Here is a 16,400-nt window from a genome sequence, read left to right on the forward strand (position 1 = left end):
GAGACTGTTTTAATATTCGGTTATTAGTCCCTGATTCCAGGGTGGTGCCCCGTCAATGTTAATCCTTATTAATATTCTATTGATTTTTGATAATTGATAATTATCTTTGATTGAATTTGAATGATCAATAAGATAGTGTTAATTTTAAGTAATGTTTCATCGACGTTAACAATTAACGATTATCTTTGATAACTGTTGATTTAAAGGATTAAAAAAAGCTAACATTGATTCTCATCAATGTTCTATTGATTTTAATAATTAATAATTATCTTTGATAATTATTAATTATTGCTAATAACCAAACTTGCTCCTAAACATAGCACACTACATTTACTGGAGTCCCATATGAGGTTTTAATGAGTTAGATCCAATTAATTAATTTAAATATTGATTAATAACTACAGAAATAATTATTAATTATTTCTGATAGTAACACTGATCTAAACAACCAGTAAAGCCCTACACTAGCAACTGGGCCAATTGGTTGTGTAAGGGGGAAGTCACCCACTGGCCCAAGGACGGTATCCAATGGCGTGGCTGAAGGTCTCCTGCGTGTTCTGTCTTATCGTGCGCAACATTAAATAATACTTTGATTATTTGATTTGAGTTCCATGTTTTATTAATCTTATCATTAATTCTTTTCTTTATTTCATCTGACTCCAATTATGAAAAACCTCGTTGATGTATCTATGCTCTGAATTTGAGTAATTCTCTCTTCTAGACTGCATTTGTTACTTCAATGTTATTTGGGTCCTGTGCTGGTCAGACACAGGTCCTTTAACTACAAATTCATCAGTTTCAGATATTAGTAAGTTTTAGACTAAGTCCTTATATGTTCTCGGCTTTATCCATTTAGTCTTATTTGGCTAAGTTCTATAATAGATTCTCGGTTTACCGTTTAGCCCCAGTCTATTAAGTCCTGTTTTACAGGTTCTCGGTCCTGCATTTAGTATTCCCATTTAATTCTACTTGGCTAAGTTCTATAATAGATTCTCGGTTTACCGTTTAGCCCCAGTCAATTAAGTCCTGTTTTACAGGTTCTCAGTCCTACATTTAGTATTCCCATTTAATTCTACTTGGCTAAGTTCTATAATAGTTTCTTGGTTTACCGTTTAGCCCCAGTCAATTAAGTCCTGTTTTACAGGTTCTCGGTCCTACATTTAGTATTCCCATTTAATTCTACTTGGCTAAGTTCTATTATAGATTCTCAGTTTACCGTTTAGCCTCTTACATACTTAACTAATGGGTTACTTCTGAAGTAGCTTAATTAAGCCAACTCTGACCATAGATTTGTAGTTAACAAGAAATATACTAGAAAACAGTCCTTCATAATGAATCATAATAACAATTTATTTACCAGGTAATAGTAATACATTCAAACAATCCAATTAAAATAATAAATCAAACTCAAAGCTATCAGTGAACCAAGCATAATAATATAATTAAAGTTGTATTCCATTCAAACATTTACCAAACATAAGAAATACAAATTGCAATTACCTGGTAGTGAAAAAACTACATGCAAACGACGAAACATGGGAGATCTGAATTACAGATTCCTTCAAACATTTATCAATAATAAGAAATACCTGGTAGAGAAAAAACTACATGCAAACGACGAAGCATTGGAGATCTGATTTACAGATTCCTTCAAACATTTATCAATAATAAGAAATACCTGGTAGAGAAAAAACTACATGCAAAAGACGAAGCATGGGAGATCTGATTTACAGATTCCCCGAGCTTCTCTGCCATCTTTTCTTAAGTACCAAACGATTCCATTGTTATTTCAGATGTGTGTGTTTGATGTTATTTAGGATTTGGTTAACAATTTAGGGAGTTGTAGTCAACCTTTGATTGAGTAGGTAGTTTGATGTTTACAAAGAATACACCTAATCTGCATACAGCATCTGGTCTCTGTGTGAGACTTGGGAGGGGCATGCCCCGGATAGAATACTGTATTTTATTAAGTCCTTAAATCTTACTTGTGATTTGACTTTGCTGAAAGGGAATGAGACCGTTTTACCAGTTGCACTGAGACCACTTGAATGATACCAAACATATATGATCAGAAAACCTTTTACATTACAGAACAGGATAAGTCATAACTTAGTTTTTAGTGTCCTTAAAGTGACCTAAGGTGAGAGAGAGAGAGCAAATGTGAGTGTGATTTGCGTTTTATGGTCCCTATCAGTGGGGTGTGTTTTCTCAGGTGGAGATGCTCCTCTGTGAGAGAGTTTTATGACGTTGGTTCTCGCAGAGTTCTTTGACTTTCCCGGAAGTGATGCAGATAATTTTTGTGACAGTCTTACAGTTGCTTAGGAAGCCTGACTGGAGTCACGAAATTGGGATTGTTAAAATGAAGATTGCGATTAATTTGAAAATGTATATTCTTTTTTACCCATCCCTAATCCTTATTATTTTTATTTTAAACCATACATTTTGTTAGGATATAGCTCAGTGGTAAAAGACGCTTGGTTACCCCTGGATTTCGCTAGTTCGAATCCCAGGGCGTGCTGAGTGACTCCAGCCAGGTCTCCTAAGCAACCAAATTGGCCCGGTTGCTAGGGAGGATAGAGTCACATGGGGTAACCTCCTCGAGGTCACTATAATGTGGTTTGTTCTCGGTGGGGCACGTGGTGAGTTGAGCTCCACACGCGCTATATCTCCGTGGCAACGCGCTCAACAAGCCACGTGATAAGATGCGCGGGTTGACGGTCTCAGACGCGGAGGCAACTGGGATTCGTCCTCCGCCACCCGGATTGAGGCGAATCACTACGCGACCACGAGGACTTAAAAGCACATTGGGAACTGGGCATTCCAAATTGGGAGAAAAAAAAAATCAGGGTTCCCACCCATCCTGGAAAACCTGGAATTTTGCAATGCAGTTTTCCAGTCATGGAAATGTTTGACTGTATCGCTAACAGAGGTGGGTAGAATAACCAAAAACTGTTCTCCAGTAAAAGTACTAAATCTTTTAAAAATTAATTACTGAAGTAGAAGTACTAATGTTAATAATTACTTGAGTAAGAGTAAGAAAGTATTGAATTAAAAGATTACTCGAATAGCGATTAGTTACATTACAAATTACATTGCAAAGATGCACTTTGCGTGCATGAATCATATGCCTATATTATCATTTATACCCATTTTTACAGTGATAATTTAAAAATGAAAATAATGATATCATTTATTCACCCTTATGTTCTAAACCAGTATGACTTGGACACAATGAGCACAATTAAGGAGATGTTAGACAAAATGTTATCCTCACCATTCACTTTCATTTGTTTGTAATTTTTGAAAATGAATTGTGATGTCAGTCCCTAACATTCTGCTTAACACCTTGTTTTTAGTTCAAGAGAAGATGAAGACACAAAGGTTTGGAACAACGAGAGTGAATCTAAATTATGACAGAATATTAACTTATGGGAGATTTACTGTATATGCACTGATGTATTGCAGCAATGATATAAGAAAATGTATCCTTAAAAACTGAGATCAACAGAGCCCGTAGGTACAGAATCATGCTGAAACTGCCCACGTTATCATTATCACCACAATTTACTGCAACTTGTTTTCTTAGTTGAATCCGTAATTCTTTATGCTGAAATTCCCGCTTGTTTTGGTGTTGAATGAAGGCATCGCATAAACGTAACTCTTTATTTTCACTGTGTAAATAAAGTGTTTGTTTGAGCGCTTACTGCTGTTGCTTCAGTGATTAGCTTGAGTCGAGTGAGAGTGCCGCTGTAAAGTCCTGGTGCCGTAAAAGTCCCATTTAAAAAAAATCTCTCAAATTACACATTTATTAACACTTATTGAATTAAAACCAGTAATGTAACGAAGAGTAAAAATATTTTCATTAGAATTTTACTCGGGTAAGAGTAAAAAGTACCCACCATTAAACCTACTCTTAAAAGTACATTTTCTCCAAGAGTTACTCAAGTAAATGTAGCATGTTACTACCCACCTCTGGTCACTAATAAGGTTTTTGTTACATGTACAAAAACATGGTAACGATCGGGACACTGGATAGGTGTCTAATACACATTTACATTTACATTTACATTTATTCATTTGGCAGACGCTTTTATCCAAAGCAACTTACAAGAGAGGAAAACATAAGCGAATCATCTTAGGAGACAGTGGTATGAAAAGTGCTGTATTACAAAGTATCACTAGCATCATAATAGTATTCAAAACAGAATAAAGTGCAACAGAATTCTTTTTTTATTTATTTTTTTTATTACTGGTTAAGTGCTTATGGAAAAGATGTGTTTTTAGTCGTTTTTTGAAGACAGAGAGTGAGTCAGCTTCACGGATGGAGTTGGGAAGGTCGTTCCATCAACGTGGTATGATGAAGCTGAAAGTCCGGGAAAGTGTTTTGGTGCCTCTTTGTGTTGGTACAACAAGGCGACGTTCCTTAGCTGACCGCAGACTTCTAGTGGGCGCGTAGCTCTGCATAAATGATTTTAGGTATGCTGGAGCAGACCCAGTAACTGTTCTGTATGCCAGCATCAGAGCCTTGAATTTGATACGTGCATCAACCGGTAGCCAGTGGAGAGAGACAAGGAGTGGTGTAACATGTGCTCTCTTTGGTTCATTAAAGACCAGACGTGCTACTGCATTCTGGATCATTTGGAGAGGTCTAGTTGCACATGCAGGGAGGCCTGCAATGAGAGCGTTACAATAGTCCAGTCTAGTTATGACAAGTGACTGGACAAGCAGTTGTGTGGCATGTTCAGAGAGGAAGGGTCTTATCTTCCTGATATTGTAGAGTGTAAATCTACATGATCTTGCGGTCTTTGAGATGTGGTCTGTGAAATTTAGTCTGTTGTCGATGGTTACCCCTAGATTTCTGACCGATTTGGAAGGCGTGACTGTAGTTGCACCCAGCTGCGCGGTGATGTTGTGTTCAACATCAGGGTTGGTTGGAAAGACAAGGAGTTCAGTCTTGGCTGGGTTGAGTTGCAGGTGGTGCTCCTTCATCCAGGCCGAGATGTCCGCCAGGCAGGCAGAAATTCGAGCAGTCACTGTGGTGTCGTTGGGCTGGAAAGACAAGTAGAGTTGCGTGTCATCAGCATAACAGTGGTAAGAGAAATCATGTGCCTGAATGATGGCTCCCAGTGATGTTGTGTATATAGAGAAGAGAAGTGGCCCAAGCACTGATCCCTGAGGTACCCCAGTAAGTAGCTGATGTGGCTTAGATATCTCACCTCTCCAGGCTACCTTGAAGGACCTACCTGAGAGATAGGAATTAAACCAGTCAAGCACAGTTCCTGTGATGCCCAGCGAGGAGAGGGTAGAGAGTAAGATCTGATGGTTGACTGTGTCAAAGGCTGCGGAAAGGTCCAGCAGAATCAGGACTGATGATCTTGATTCAGCTTTCGCCCGTCTCAGCGACTCGGTGACAGACAGCAGGGCAGTCTCGGTGGAGTGTCCACTTTTAAAGCCTGACTGATTGTCATCCAGCAGCTTGTTCTGTGAGAGATAGGCAGAGATTTGATTGAAAACTGCCCTTTCAAGTGTTTTTGCCATGAATGGGATGAGTGAGACTGGTCTGTAGTGTTCTATTTGTGTGGGATTAAGTGCGGGTTTCTTCAGCAGCGGGGTTACTCGAGCCTGCATAAATGTAGTGGGAAAAGTGCCTGTAAGTAGAGATGTGTTAATTATGTGTGTGAGTGCAGGTAGGATGGATGGAGAAATGGCCTGGAGAAGGTGAGAAGGAATGGGGTCAAGGGAACAGGTGGTGGGGTGGTTGGAGAGGAGGAGTTTAGAGACCTCAGTGTCAGTCAGAGGAGAGAACATGGAGACAGAAGAGTTGCATATAGGAGACAGGTGTTTGACAAGGTGTGGTGCTGAGAATGTATTGCTGATGGCTGTAACCTTATTAGTAAAAAATGTAGCGAAGACATCTGCTGTCAGTGATGTGTCAGGCGGTGGAGGGGAAGGGCAGAGAAGTGTGTTGAATGTTCTAAACAAGCTGCGAGTGTCTGTGGTGCTGTTGATCTTGTTCTGGTAATAGGAGGTTTTTGCAGATTTAACATTATCTGAAAAAGTTGCAAGCAGGGACTGATATTTACCTAGATCTGCTGGATCTTTAGATTTCCGCCATCTCTCAGCTGCCCTGAGGTCAGTCTTATGTTCACGAAGGACGTCAGACAGCCAGGGGCTGGGTGGTGTAGCACGTGCTGGCCTAGAGGAGATAGGACAGATGTTGTCTAGACAGGTTGTTAAAGTAGAGCTTAGTGTGTCTGTGGCAGTGTTTACATTAAGCGTGGTAAATATATTTTGTGTAGGAAGAGATGTAGAGACAGCAGTGGGAGGGTGAGAAGGAACGGAGGTTACGGTAAAAGGAAACCAATGGTGGAGTCTGTTTTAATGTACATGGGAGTGTCATGTTGAATTGAACAAAGTAGTGATCAGAGACATGTAAAGGAGTAACAAGAATATTTGAGTTGGTACAGTTAACTGTAAAGATGAGGTCCAGCTGGTTGCCCGATCTGTGAGTTGCTGTGGTGTGTAGTTTTTCCAAGTCAAATGAGGCCAGAAGAGTATTCAGTTCAGTGGTCTGGGGCTTGTCTTGGTGTATGTTGAAATCACCAAGAACCACAAGTGGCCTACCATCCTCCGGCAAGGAGGACAGCAGGACATCCAACTCCTCAAGAAAGTTTGTCAGCTGACCTGGTGGGTGATAGATGACAACAACATGTATTTTTGTGGGTTGCATTGTAGTAATAGCATGGAATTCAAAACTAGTATTGTTACATAGTGAAGAGTGTGTTGAAAAAGTCCAGTTGTTATGAATGAGCATACCTGTTCCCCCGCCCCTACCGGTGTGTCGAGGGGTATGAGAGAAGGAGAAGTTGTTGGAGAGGGCAGCAGGTGTTGCTGTATCCTCTGGACGTATCCATGTTTCTGTCAGTGCCAGGATGCTGAGGGTGGACTGCATGGCAAAGGCTGGAATTAAGTCAGCTTTGTTCACAGCTGACTGGCAGTTCCAGAGTCCCACTGAGAAAGAGAGCGGAGCAGGTGCTGAAATGCAAAGTGGCCGTAGGTTGTGTGGGTTGCGTTTGGTCTTGCAATGATATCGTGTAAACAGTCTGTAACAGATAACAGGGATGTGCTTGAAGGCATGTGTTATTCGTGAAGTAGACATGTTAGTATATAGAAGGAAAATAATAAGAGATACAATAACAAGATACTTAAGTGCTATGGTGAGTGGTGCCTTGTCTGTGTCCTTGCTCGGTGGACTCGCACAGGTAGACTCACTGGTCTTTACACACGTAGGGCTTTACACGAGGGCTACCACTTCCGCTGCCGCTTCCGCGTCAGCATTCAAGTCAGATATATACGTGATGATAATGAGCCGTTCAATGAAAAAGGCAGGACACGCCTTAATGCTACTTAGCGCAACAAAGCTAGTCACGTGGTCAACAGAAACTAAGGGTCGTGCGAGGTGACAAGTGCGACTTCCGTGCACCGCAAATAAATTATGCTGCACTTTAGCAATAAATAATACCCTAAAACAAGTGAAGCACTGTTTATAAACACTAAAAACCGATAGTTTTACACACACACTGGCCAATCAACGCTAAATCTAGCAGTGAATAACCTGGGACAAGTCAAAAACAACATTTGTATAGTTTTGGCACTGCTGCCGGCTGCGCATTGTGAAACAACATCAACGGTTGCCTGGAGTGAACAAAGCCCTGTCCCGTAGATTTCCTGCTCATTTGCGATCATCTCTGCTCCAACAAAATAGTATTGATATAGTGCAAAATAGGATTTTCGTTCCAAAATTGATGATGTGTTAACTAAGAAAACATTTGAGTTGTAAACTTTAGACAGTGACGATGCAGTCAGACCAATGATGTTTTTGAAAATAAATTCACACCCTGAGGTTGTAGTGTAGTTATGCGGCTTTTACATTTTGGGATGTGAATTAATTTTCAATAATTCAGCAATCAGAGTCCACTTATACTGCGATTACCACATTTATGGTGCTATGTTTTTCGTGATGTGGACAATATTAATGAACTCAGTCATAAAAATTTAATCAAGTATAAAAGTTACGCAATTTGACATATTTGGTATCAAAAATAAAATGTTTGAATGTACAATTAATCAAAGTAAATTTGTGATATGTCCTAGTGTGATTATTAAACTGAAAAAGGCTGAGATTTAATTAAATGAATATACAATCTGCTCGTGCTAAACACTTTAATTTATGAAGCAGGCCGCTCATTCACTGGCAACACAGAGTCATTAGCATCACATGCCGTGTGTGTAGTAGATGACAGAGCAGATCACTCCGAAGCGTGCTGGACATACAGACTCTTAATTTATATAATTAAATCAGCTTTTTAGGGTTTAATAATCAGTCTGGGCCTCATAGCAAACTGCTAATCTGGAGGTGAGAAACTACCATCAAAAACACACAAATGGGGGAGTCGTGTGGTGCCATCCGGGGGTCAGACGTGTGAACGGTGAGCTCTGCAGACTTTGCTAGTTTTTAATTATTTTTGTATCATAAACCGGTGAGATTAGATACACCCTGCTACATAACTGTTCTAAGAGGTCAACATGTCAAAGAATTCAAAATCCTCGGGCTCTGGAGATTTTAAAAGACACTTACGTGCTCAAGCTGATACCTCAGACAGGCCCGCAGACCAGGGACTTATTTTGGACGGTGTGGCGGGAGAAATTCAATGGCAACTGTCCAGCATGTAAGATCTTGCTGTAATACGTTGATCGATTACGGCGATGGAGGCAAACATTTTTGAGTTGGTTACAAGAATCGGGGATGTCGAGAAACGGATCGATTATCTGAAGTCATAGGAGAGGGAATTAGCTGCTAATCCGCTAGCGACCAAGACAGACTTGGAACACGTTTGGGGAAAACTGTAGGATTTGGAGAATCGTAATCGGCGAAACAGTGTCCAAATTGTTGGAATTCCTGAGCATGAGCAAGGCAGAGATATGGTGAAATTCCCGAGTCTGCTCGACATAACAGGCCATAAACTGGAAATTGAATGAGCTCACAGAGTTCCGGCTCGCAGATCCTCGGAGAGGGAGACAGGCACCGATCAATTCTGGCCAAATTTCTGAGATCATCCGATAAAGATCACGCGTTATGCAAGGAGTAAAGGAAGACTTTCTTGGAAGAACCACAACATTTTCTTGTTCCCAGATTTTGGGAATTCAACGAGAGAAACGTGATCGATTCATGGAATGCAAGAAACTCTTACAACAACGGAAGGTCGTTTTTGCACTGATGTTTCCGTCCAAACTGAGAATAGATACTAAGGATGGCCGCAATGTATTTACGTCCACAGCAAGCACACTTGATCGTCTGAGGAAGCTGGGTGCCTTTTTGTTTCTTTATGTGTTGGTTCCGTCTAGCGGCTGGAGTTTGTTTTATATAGTAACACTCCTACTGGTTCTTTGTGCTTATGCCTCCTATTGGCTGGAGTTTGTTTTGTGGAGTATTTTTTTGCAGGACATTGGAAAGATTAGGGCATCTGCTGCACTCATGAACAGCTGGCTCACTGAACATTCGTTTGACTGTCCGAGGAAGCTGAACGTTTTTTATTTATTTTTTTATTTGTTTATATTTTATTATATATATATATATATATATATATATATATATATATATCATTTTTTTTTTTTTTTTTTTTTTTTTTTTTTTGGTTCTGCTAGAGGCTGGAGCCTGTTTTGGGGAGGAACACACCTTCGGGACAGGATGAATCTACACGTTCTTTGTGTTTATTCTACCTATTGGATGGAGTCTGTTTTATAGATTTCCTTCTGTTATGCAATTCTGTCTCACAAAATTTGTATAAAAGCACCGGACTTGAGCAATCCGATGGCAAAGTTGTTGCGGGGGCTCTTGTAGGCGTACATTGACTATTTGAGGGATGGACGCCGGTTGGCACTGTCGTGCGCGGGGTTAATGCGCATGTTTTTCTTTTTTCTGTTTGTTTGTTTTGGGGGGAAGTTCAGGGTTTGATTGTTGCACCAATGTTGGAATGTGGTCTTTTTTAATCTTGTTCTTGACACAATCTATTTTTTCTAATATGTCAAATGTTAATATGAGTGGATTGTCTCTCTCCACGTGGAATGTGAATGGGTTGGGGCACCCCATAAAAAGAAGGAAGGTTATTACTTTTCTTAAACGTAAGAAATATGATATTGTGTTTCTTCAAGAAATGCATCTTTCCCTGCAGGAAGCTGAAAAATTTGGTTTTAGCTTGTTTTCTTTAGTGCTGGCTCAAGTATGAGCAGGGGAGTCATTACATTAATAAGTAAGCATCTACAATTCAAATGTCTCAAACAGATTAAAGATAAATTAGGAAGAGTCATTATTGTTTTAGCAGAAATTCAGGGGCACAGGTTGATTTTGTCTAATATTTAATCAGGGCTTTTTTATAGATCTTGGAGGGATGTTGCAAGCCGCTGGCACCCCTCATGATATAATATTGGGAGGAGACTTTAATCTTTTGATGGACTCAGTCCTTGATCACAATGAAGCAAATGTGCGCAAGCCCCCTAGAGCAACATTGACGCTTCACAGGATGTGTAAAAATCTTACAGATATTTGGAGACTTTTGAACCCATCTGGTAGGGACTATAAATTTTGTTCATCAATCCATAAGATTTATTCTAGAATAGATTTTTTTTTTATATATCCAAGTCCCTCATTTCTTCTGTCATTGATTGCTCAGTTGGAAACATCTTAGTCTCAGATCACACCCTGGTGAGTTTAGAGGTGTTGCCACATATGGTGAAAAAGAAATCATATAGTTGGTGCTTTAATGTATCCCTTTTGCAAAATCCTGATTTCCAACAGATGTTAGAGGCTGAAATCAATGTTTATATGGAGACCAACTGGTCCTCAGTATCGTGGTTTGGGAGGCACTTAAGGCGATTCTTAGGGGTCGGATCATACAGTATGCCTCATTCATCAAAAAGTCCAAAGCACGAGAACTCGTGGTGTTGGAAGGCAATATTAAAAGTGCCGAGGCAGAGCTGAAGCGCCGAATGTCGTCTGATGGACTCAGAGAATTGGCCCGATTGAAATACAGATATAATACTATTTTGTTGCAGAAGGTGGAGTTTTGGCTATTCAGGGCAAGACATATTTTGAGTCGGGGGACAAAGCAGGGATGCTTTTGACTAGATATATAAAGCAGAGTCTTTTTCTACCATTCCCTCAGTGAAATCTGCTGGTGGTGAAATTTTTACCTCGGCCATTGATATTAATAATGCTTTGAAAGAATTCTATCTTGATTTTTATAGTTCCACATCTTCATCTACTGATGAAGATATTAGAAACTTTGTGGAACCATTAGAACTCCCTAAACTGACGACTGAGCCAAAAAAATTCACTTGATTCTGAGTTAAACTTGGAGGAACTTGGCGAGGTAATTAAGGCCTTGCCTACAGGCAAGACTCCAGGGCCGGATGGCTTTGCCGCTGAATTTTTTAGATCATATGCTACAGAATTGGCCCCACTTTTGCTAGAAGTTTATACGGAATCATTAAAGAATGGAAAGCTTCTGCCAACTATGACACAAGCCTGGATCAGTCTGATCCTTAAAAAGGACAAAGATCCAATTGAGTGTAAGAGTTACCGTCCAATTTCCATGATCCAGCTAGACGTTAAAATATTGTCAAAACTTCTTACTAACAGATTGAGTAAAGTTATGACATCTCTTATACATATAGATCAGGTGAGGTTTATTCGGGGCCGCAGCTTTTCTGATTACACTAGGAGTTTCATCAGTATCATGTGGTCAGTGGCGAATGATCAGACTCCGGTCGCTGCCATCTCACTTGATGCTGTAAAGGCGTTTGATATGTTAGAATGGGATTATCTTTTTAAGATTTTGGAAATATACGGGTTTGTGAATACTTTTATTGGATGGATTAAGTTACTTTATAGACACCCGGTAGCGGCGGTACAAACAAAAGGATTCATTTCAGATGATTTTACTCTGGATAGGGGCACCCCGCAGGGTTGCCGTCTTTCCACATTATTGTTCTGTCTTGCCTGGAACCATTAGCAGCCGCGATAAGAAGGGAAGATGATTTTCCAGAGGTGGTGGTGGGAGGTATGGCGCGTAAGCTTTTGCTTTACGCAGATGATATTTTATTATTAGTTTCCGACACCACTAGGTCTATGCCTTGCCTCCACGAATTATTAATTCCTTTTCTAAGTTCTCGGGATACAGAGTTAATTGGTGTTAATCCGAAGCTTTTGGCTCTGACCGCGTACTGCACGGTAACGGCCAGGCGCCTTTCAGTGGCCCAAACAGGGCATTAAGTATTTGGGTATTTTATTCCCAGCAAATTTATGTGATTTAGTCAGTTAATTTTGACCCTTTTATAAAACAAATTTGAGCGATGTGAAGAGGTGGGCTTCACTACATTTATCTATGACTGGAAAGGTTAATGCTATAAAAATGAATTGTGTTCCAAAATTCAACTACCTACTACGGTCTCTCCCCATTGAAGTTCCCCTCTTTTATTTTAAACAATTTGATAGTATTGCTAAGTCTTTTATCTGGAATGGTAAACGTCCTCGGATGCATTTTAACAAGATACACAGGCCAATTGACAAAGGTTAGGTCTCCCCAAGATTTTGTTTTGCTATTATGCTTTTGGTCTCAAACATTTGGCGTATTGGTCACTTCGGCCTGAGAGAGCCCCTCTCTGGCTCTTTATTGAACAAGAGTTCCTTGCCCCTATCTTGCCATTGCAAAGTCTTTATACCAAGCTGCCCAGAGAAGACACATCCCATTATCTCACACATGTATTTAGTGTGGACAAAAGTTTCCCACGTGTTCAATTCAGACATTTACATGAACGTTGCCGCAAGTATTTGTTTAAACCCTTAATTGTGCATTAACAAGTCCCCTTTCTGCTGGACAGAATGGATTGAGAAGGGTGTTAATACGCTGGGTGACCTGTATGAAAATGGAGCATTGAGATCTTATGAAAATATTATACAGCGGTTTGGGATTCCCAGATCTTAATTCTTCAGGTACTTACAGCTGCACCATCTACTTTGCACCACCTTTGGGTTTAGTACGCAGCCCCCTAAAGCGGCAGACACTCTTGAGATGGTGCTTGCTGCTTTTGGAAAGGGTCACGAGGCTTCAGTGTACTATTCCTGGCAAATTGGGATGTATGTTGGGTGGCGGGATGGGGGGGAGGCACATAATTGTTAAAAGTTGATTGTGTGTATTCTTGTGTTGTTTGTTTAAATTTGTATTTGGAATCAATAAAAAATTATAAAATAAAAAAAAAAAAAAACACAAATGGAAAAATATGTGAAAATGGGAAAAAGATAACAATATATTACCATATAGTAATATAGTATTTTTAGACAACATTTTGATATCTAAAAATTGTAGAATACAGAATTAAGAAAAAGATAAGAATTCAATAACCACAATATGCATCATGACCTCGTGTTTTTGCTTCAGTATTGTTGGGCACAGAAAATGTCCTGGAAATGTCCTGGAAAATTGTGCCTTGAAAAGAGTGGGAAACCTGAAGATGAGGATTAGGAAAACTCAGTAGGCACATTCTCTAGTTGTCAGGGTTCTTTATTTTCTCCAATTGAGGTCACCACACAAACTTCAAAAAGTGGAATAATCAACAACAAAAAAGTTCCAAAAAAGATAATGTATATAAAAAAAGAACAATATAAATGTGCCTAAATGCAAGGCATTGACTGGTCAGTACTTGTAATGATGCACACAGTTTTAAAGCTTGGGAACTTACAGTAATATTTCCTCCTCTTCCCCTGCTCTGGACAGAAATCATTTTATAAGTTCTCATTCAATTACTATAAACAAACTAAATCATCATCCATAAAGACAGTAGTATTTATTAAATTTAGAAAACATATAATTTACCCTTTATTCTGATTTATGTCCCAACATCACAACAATGAATTTACACTACTTAAACATTACACTGAAATTACCCCCTCCAAATTACTCTATTGGACCAGACAATACAGTGCAACGCTGTTGCTAAGACAAGTGCACACTACACGACTTGCAGTCGGCACCCTGCGACTCAGTCTTGTTTTCCATTGCACTGGTGTGCACTCTAAATGACTGATCACAGACTGGGTGTATCAACCACACGACCATTCGTCCCCGACTGTGGCTATGTGTACACCTGGTATTAAGATGCAGTTTGGGTGATCTGATAAGTGTAACGTACACATCACCGTTACAGCTGGTCATCTCTTAAGATTGTTTTTGGCCTCTGATTTCATAAGGACATACATTAATCATTATTTCTGTTTATTACTAAATCATTATAAAGCGCAAAAAAGTAAAAAGAAAAAAATATATACAATGGCTCAGTTTCTCTTAATTATACTTGCATTAAATATAAGCGCAAATACATTTAGAGCATATGTATTAACTGAACTTCTAATGTGCGTGCTTTTCATATCTGTGTCCTTGCATGCTGAAATCAGACACACTGAAGAATTTTGTGAAGTTCTTGTGCATGTACATGTATTCGCTTTGTAAAATTTTACGCAAGGTTTAAACTTTTGTTTCATTAGGCAGTGCTCTGCTGCTGTGTTTAAATGTGTTTGGACTAGTGCTGTCAGTTGATTAAATGTTTATCGTGATTAATCGCATAATTTTTTTTTAGTTAATTGCGGTTAATCATCGATTTTGGAATTGTTGAAATTTTACACTATTTATAATTTTTCTGTCAAAATGCATTTATTTCCATATTAGTAAAGAAAACAAAACAAAATGCAACAATATAATGCTTTATTAACATTTTCCAAACAAAGACTTGCACAGAATAAAGCTAGAAATGCACTAAAATAGGACCAATTCAAGTCACATTAAATGTTTCCAAAAGTCTAACTGGGAGGTTAGACTTTCATAAACTTATTCATAAACAAATGGAATGACCTGGTACATGTACCGACCAACTGAAAGAGAGGGGCATGTTGTTCGTTTACTTCAGCATCGGCATGTTAGTCTACCTTGTTCATCGCGGAGAGAAAAGGGTGGAAGAGCTAGTAATGATTAAAAGTGACTGACGATTATGCATGTTGAGGGGCTTTCACATGACTTGCATCAGGGCTACCGAATACATTGAAGTCTATGAAGTGACGCATCTGTGTAAACTTGGCTCCAAATTCACACCAGTGTTTTTCACACATGTTTTTGCCTCACACAAATGATCTTTCAGAATACAAAGCTACAAGAAATATTTTAAAACTGTCCAAATTTATGAAGAGATATTGAATCTCATAATTTATTTTAATTATTACCTTATCGTTAACAAGTATCCAGTAACCCCAGTTATTGAACTACAGTAATTACATTTACAAAAAAAAAAAAAAAAATGCTAAGACCTAAACATAAACGAGTCCTCTATTTATTTTCTGCAATCAAAGCAAATGCCATTTTTTCTCTTCCAAATACATGTTTTCAATTTTATTGTGCACACTTCCCACTTTCTTGCGTGGCAAGCTCGTAAATTCACCCCTCCATTATGGAGGGAACTCCGTGCCTAATCCCAAGCATCCGAACGAACGTCTAACCTAACATCTGACCGAACGTCTTGTGCTTTGAGCGTCTTACACAGCGGGTGACCTACGTGACAACGTCATGTGACGACCTGACATGACGTCAACGTCTTGAAATTAGCTGGTTTTTAATTAGCCAAGCTGTTGTTTAAAAACTATAAATGGACAATACAGGCACTAGATGTAGATATTTTATACCTAAAACAATACTCAACCATTTTTCCTGCATCCTGCTGTACTTCCCTCAATAAGCATGTAGATGAACTGATAGCTATAAAAAAGAACATATTTCATGACAGGATCTAAAGTTCTGTTTTCATTTTTTCAAAGGCAGTGTATGTGTGTGTGTGTGTGTGTGTGTGTGTGTGTGTGTTTGTGAGTCTGTGTGTGTGCTTGTGAGTGTGTTACTTAAAGAGAGCAAACATACTGTATGTACATGTATTTTTCATATTATTTTATTATTCATACATATATCATTTTTATATAATATTTGTTTTACTCATTTTTCATATTGTTGTTTGTCAAATTGCTTAATTTTATGTTATGTGCTATATTGTCTCAAGTTACAGATAAAGAGTTTCAATTTTGAGGTCATCAATGTCATGGGACGATGTTGTGAAGTAGTAGTTGTCCATTGACTTTGCATGATATTGAGAAAGACGCAATTAAGATTATTCAATAAACTCTGCTCATCTTTACCATCACTTTGTCTCCTGCCTTCTGCTATATTCCCCCTGCTGACTCTTGGGCTGGTAAGAGAGTGAGTTAACATAAGCTGTAGATGTTGACTGGTTTTAGATATCAGACAGAACTC

General features: G+C 39.0%; 1 protein-coding gene across 7 annotated transcripts in view; it reads left to right on the forward strand.

The window, feature by feature from the left end:
* LOC127433271 (chromodomain-helicase-DNA-binding protein 1-like) overlaps positions 1–16,400 on the forward strand; it is a 294,229-nt gene that overhangs the window by 258,880 nt on the left and 18,949 nt on the right. Inside the window, exon 37 of one of the 7 annotated variants that reach the window (XM_051684996.1) lies at positions 3,357–3,499. The exons of the other annotated variants lie outside the window; for them this stretch is intronic. Coding sequence (XP_051540956.1) covers positions 3,357–3,414 — 58 coding nt within the window. The 3' untranslated portion in view covers positions 3,415–3,499. Of the gene's footprint in view, positions 1–3,356; positions 3,500–16,400 lie in introns of those variants that run through there. 7 annotated transcript variants of the gene reach the window in all.

The sequence above is a fragment of the Myxocyprinus asiaticus genome, chromosome 43 (assembly GCF_019703515.2).
Source record: "Myxocyprinus asiaticus isolate MX2 ecotype Aquarium Trade chromosome 43, UBuf_Myxa_2, whole genome shotgun sequence".
NCBI lineage: Eukaryota > Metazoa > Chordata > Actinopteri > Cypriniformes > Catostomidae > Myxocyprinus > Myxocyprinus asiaticus.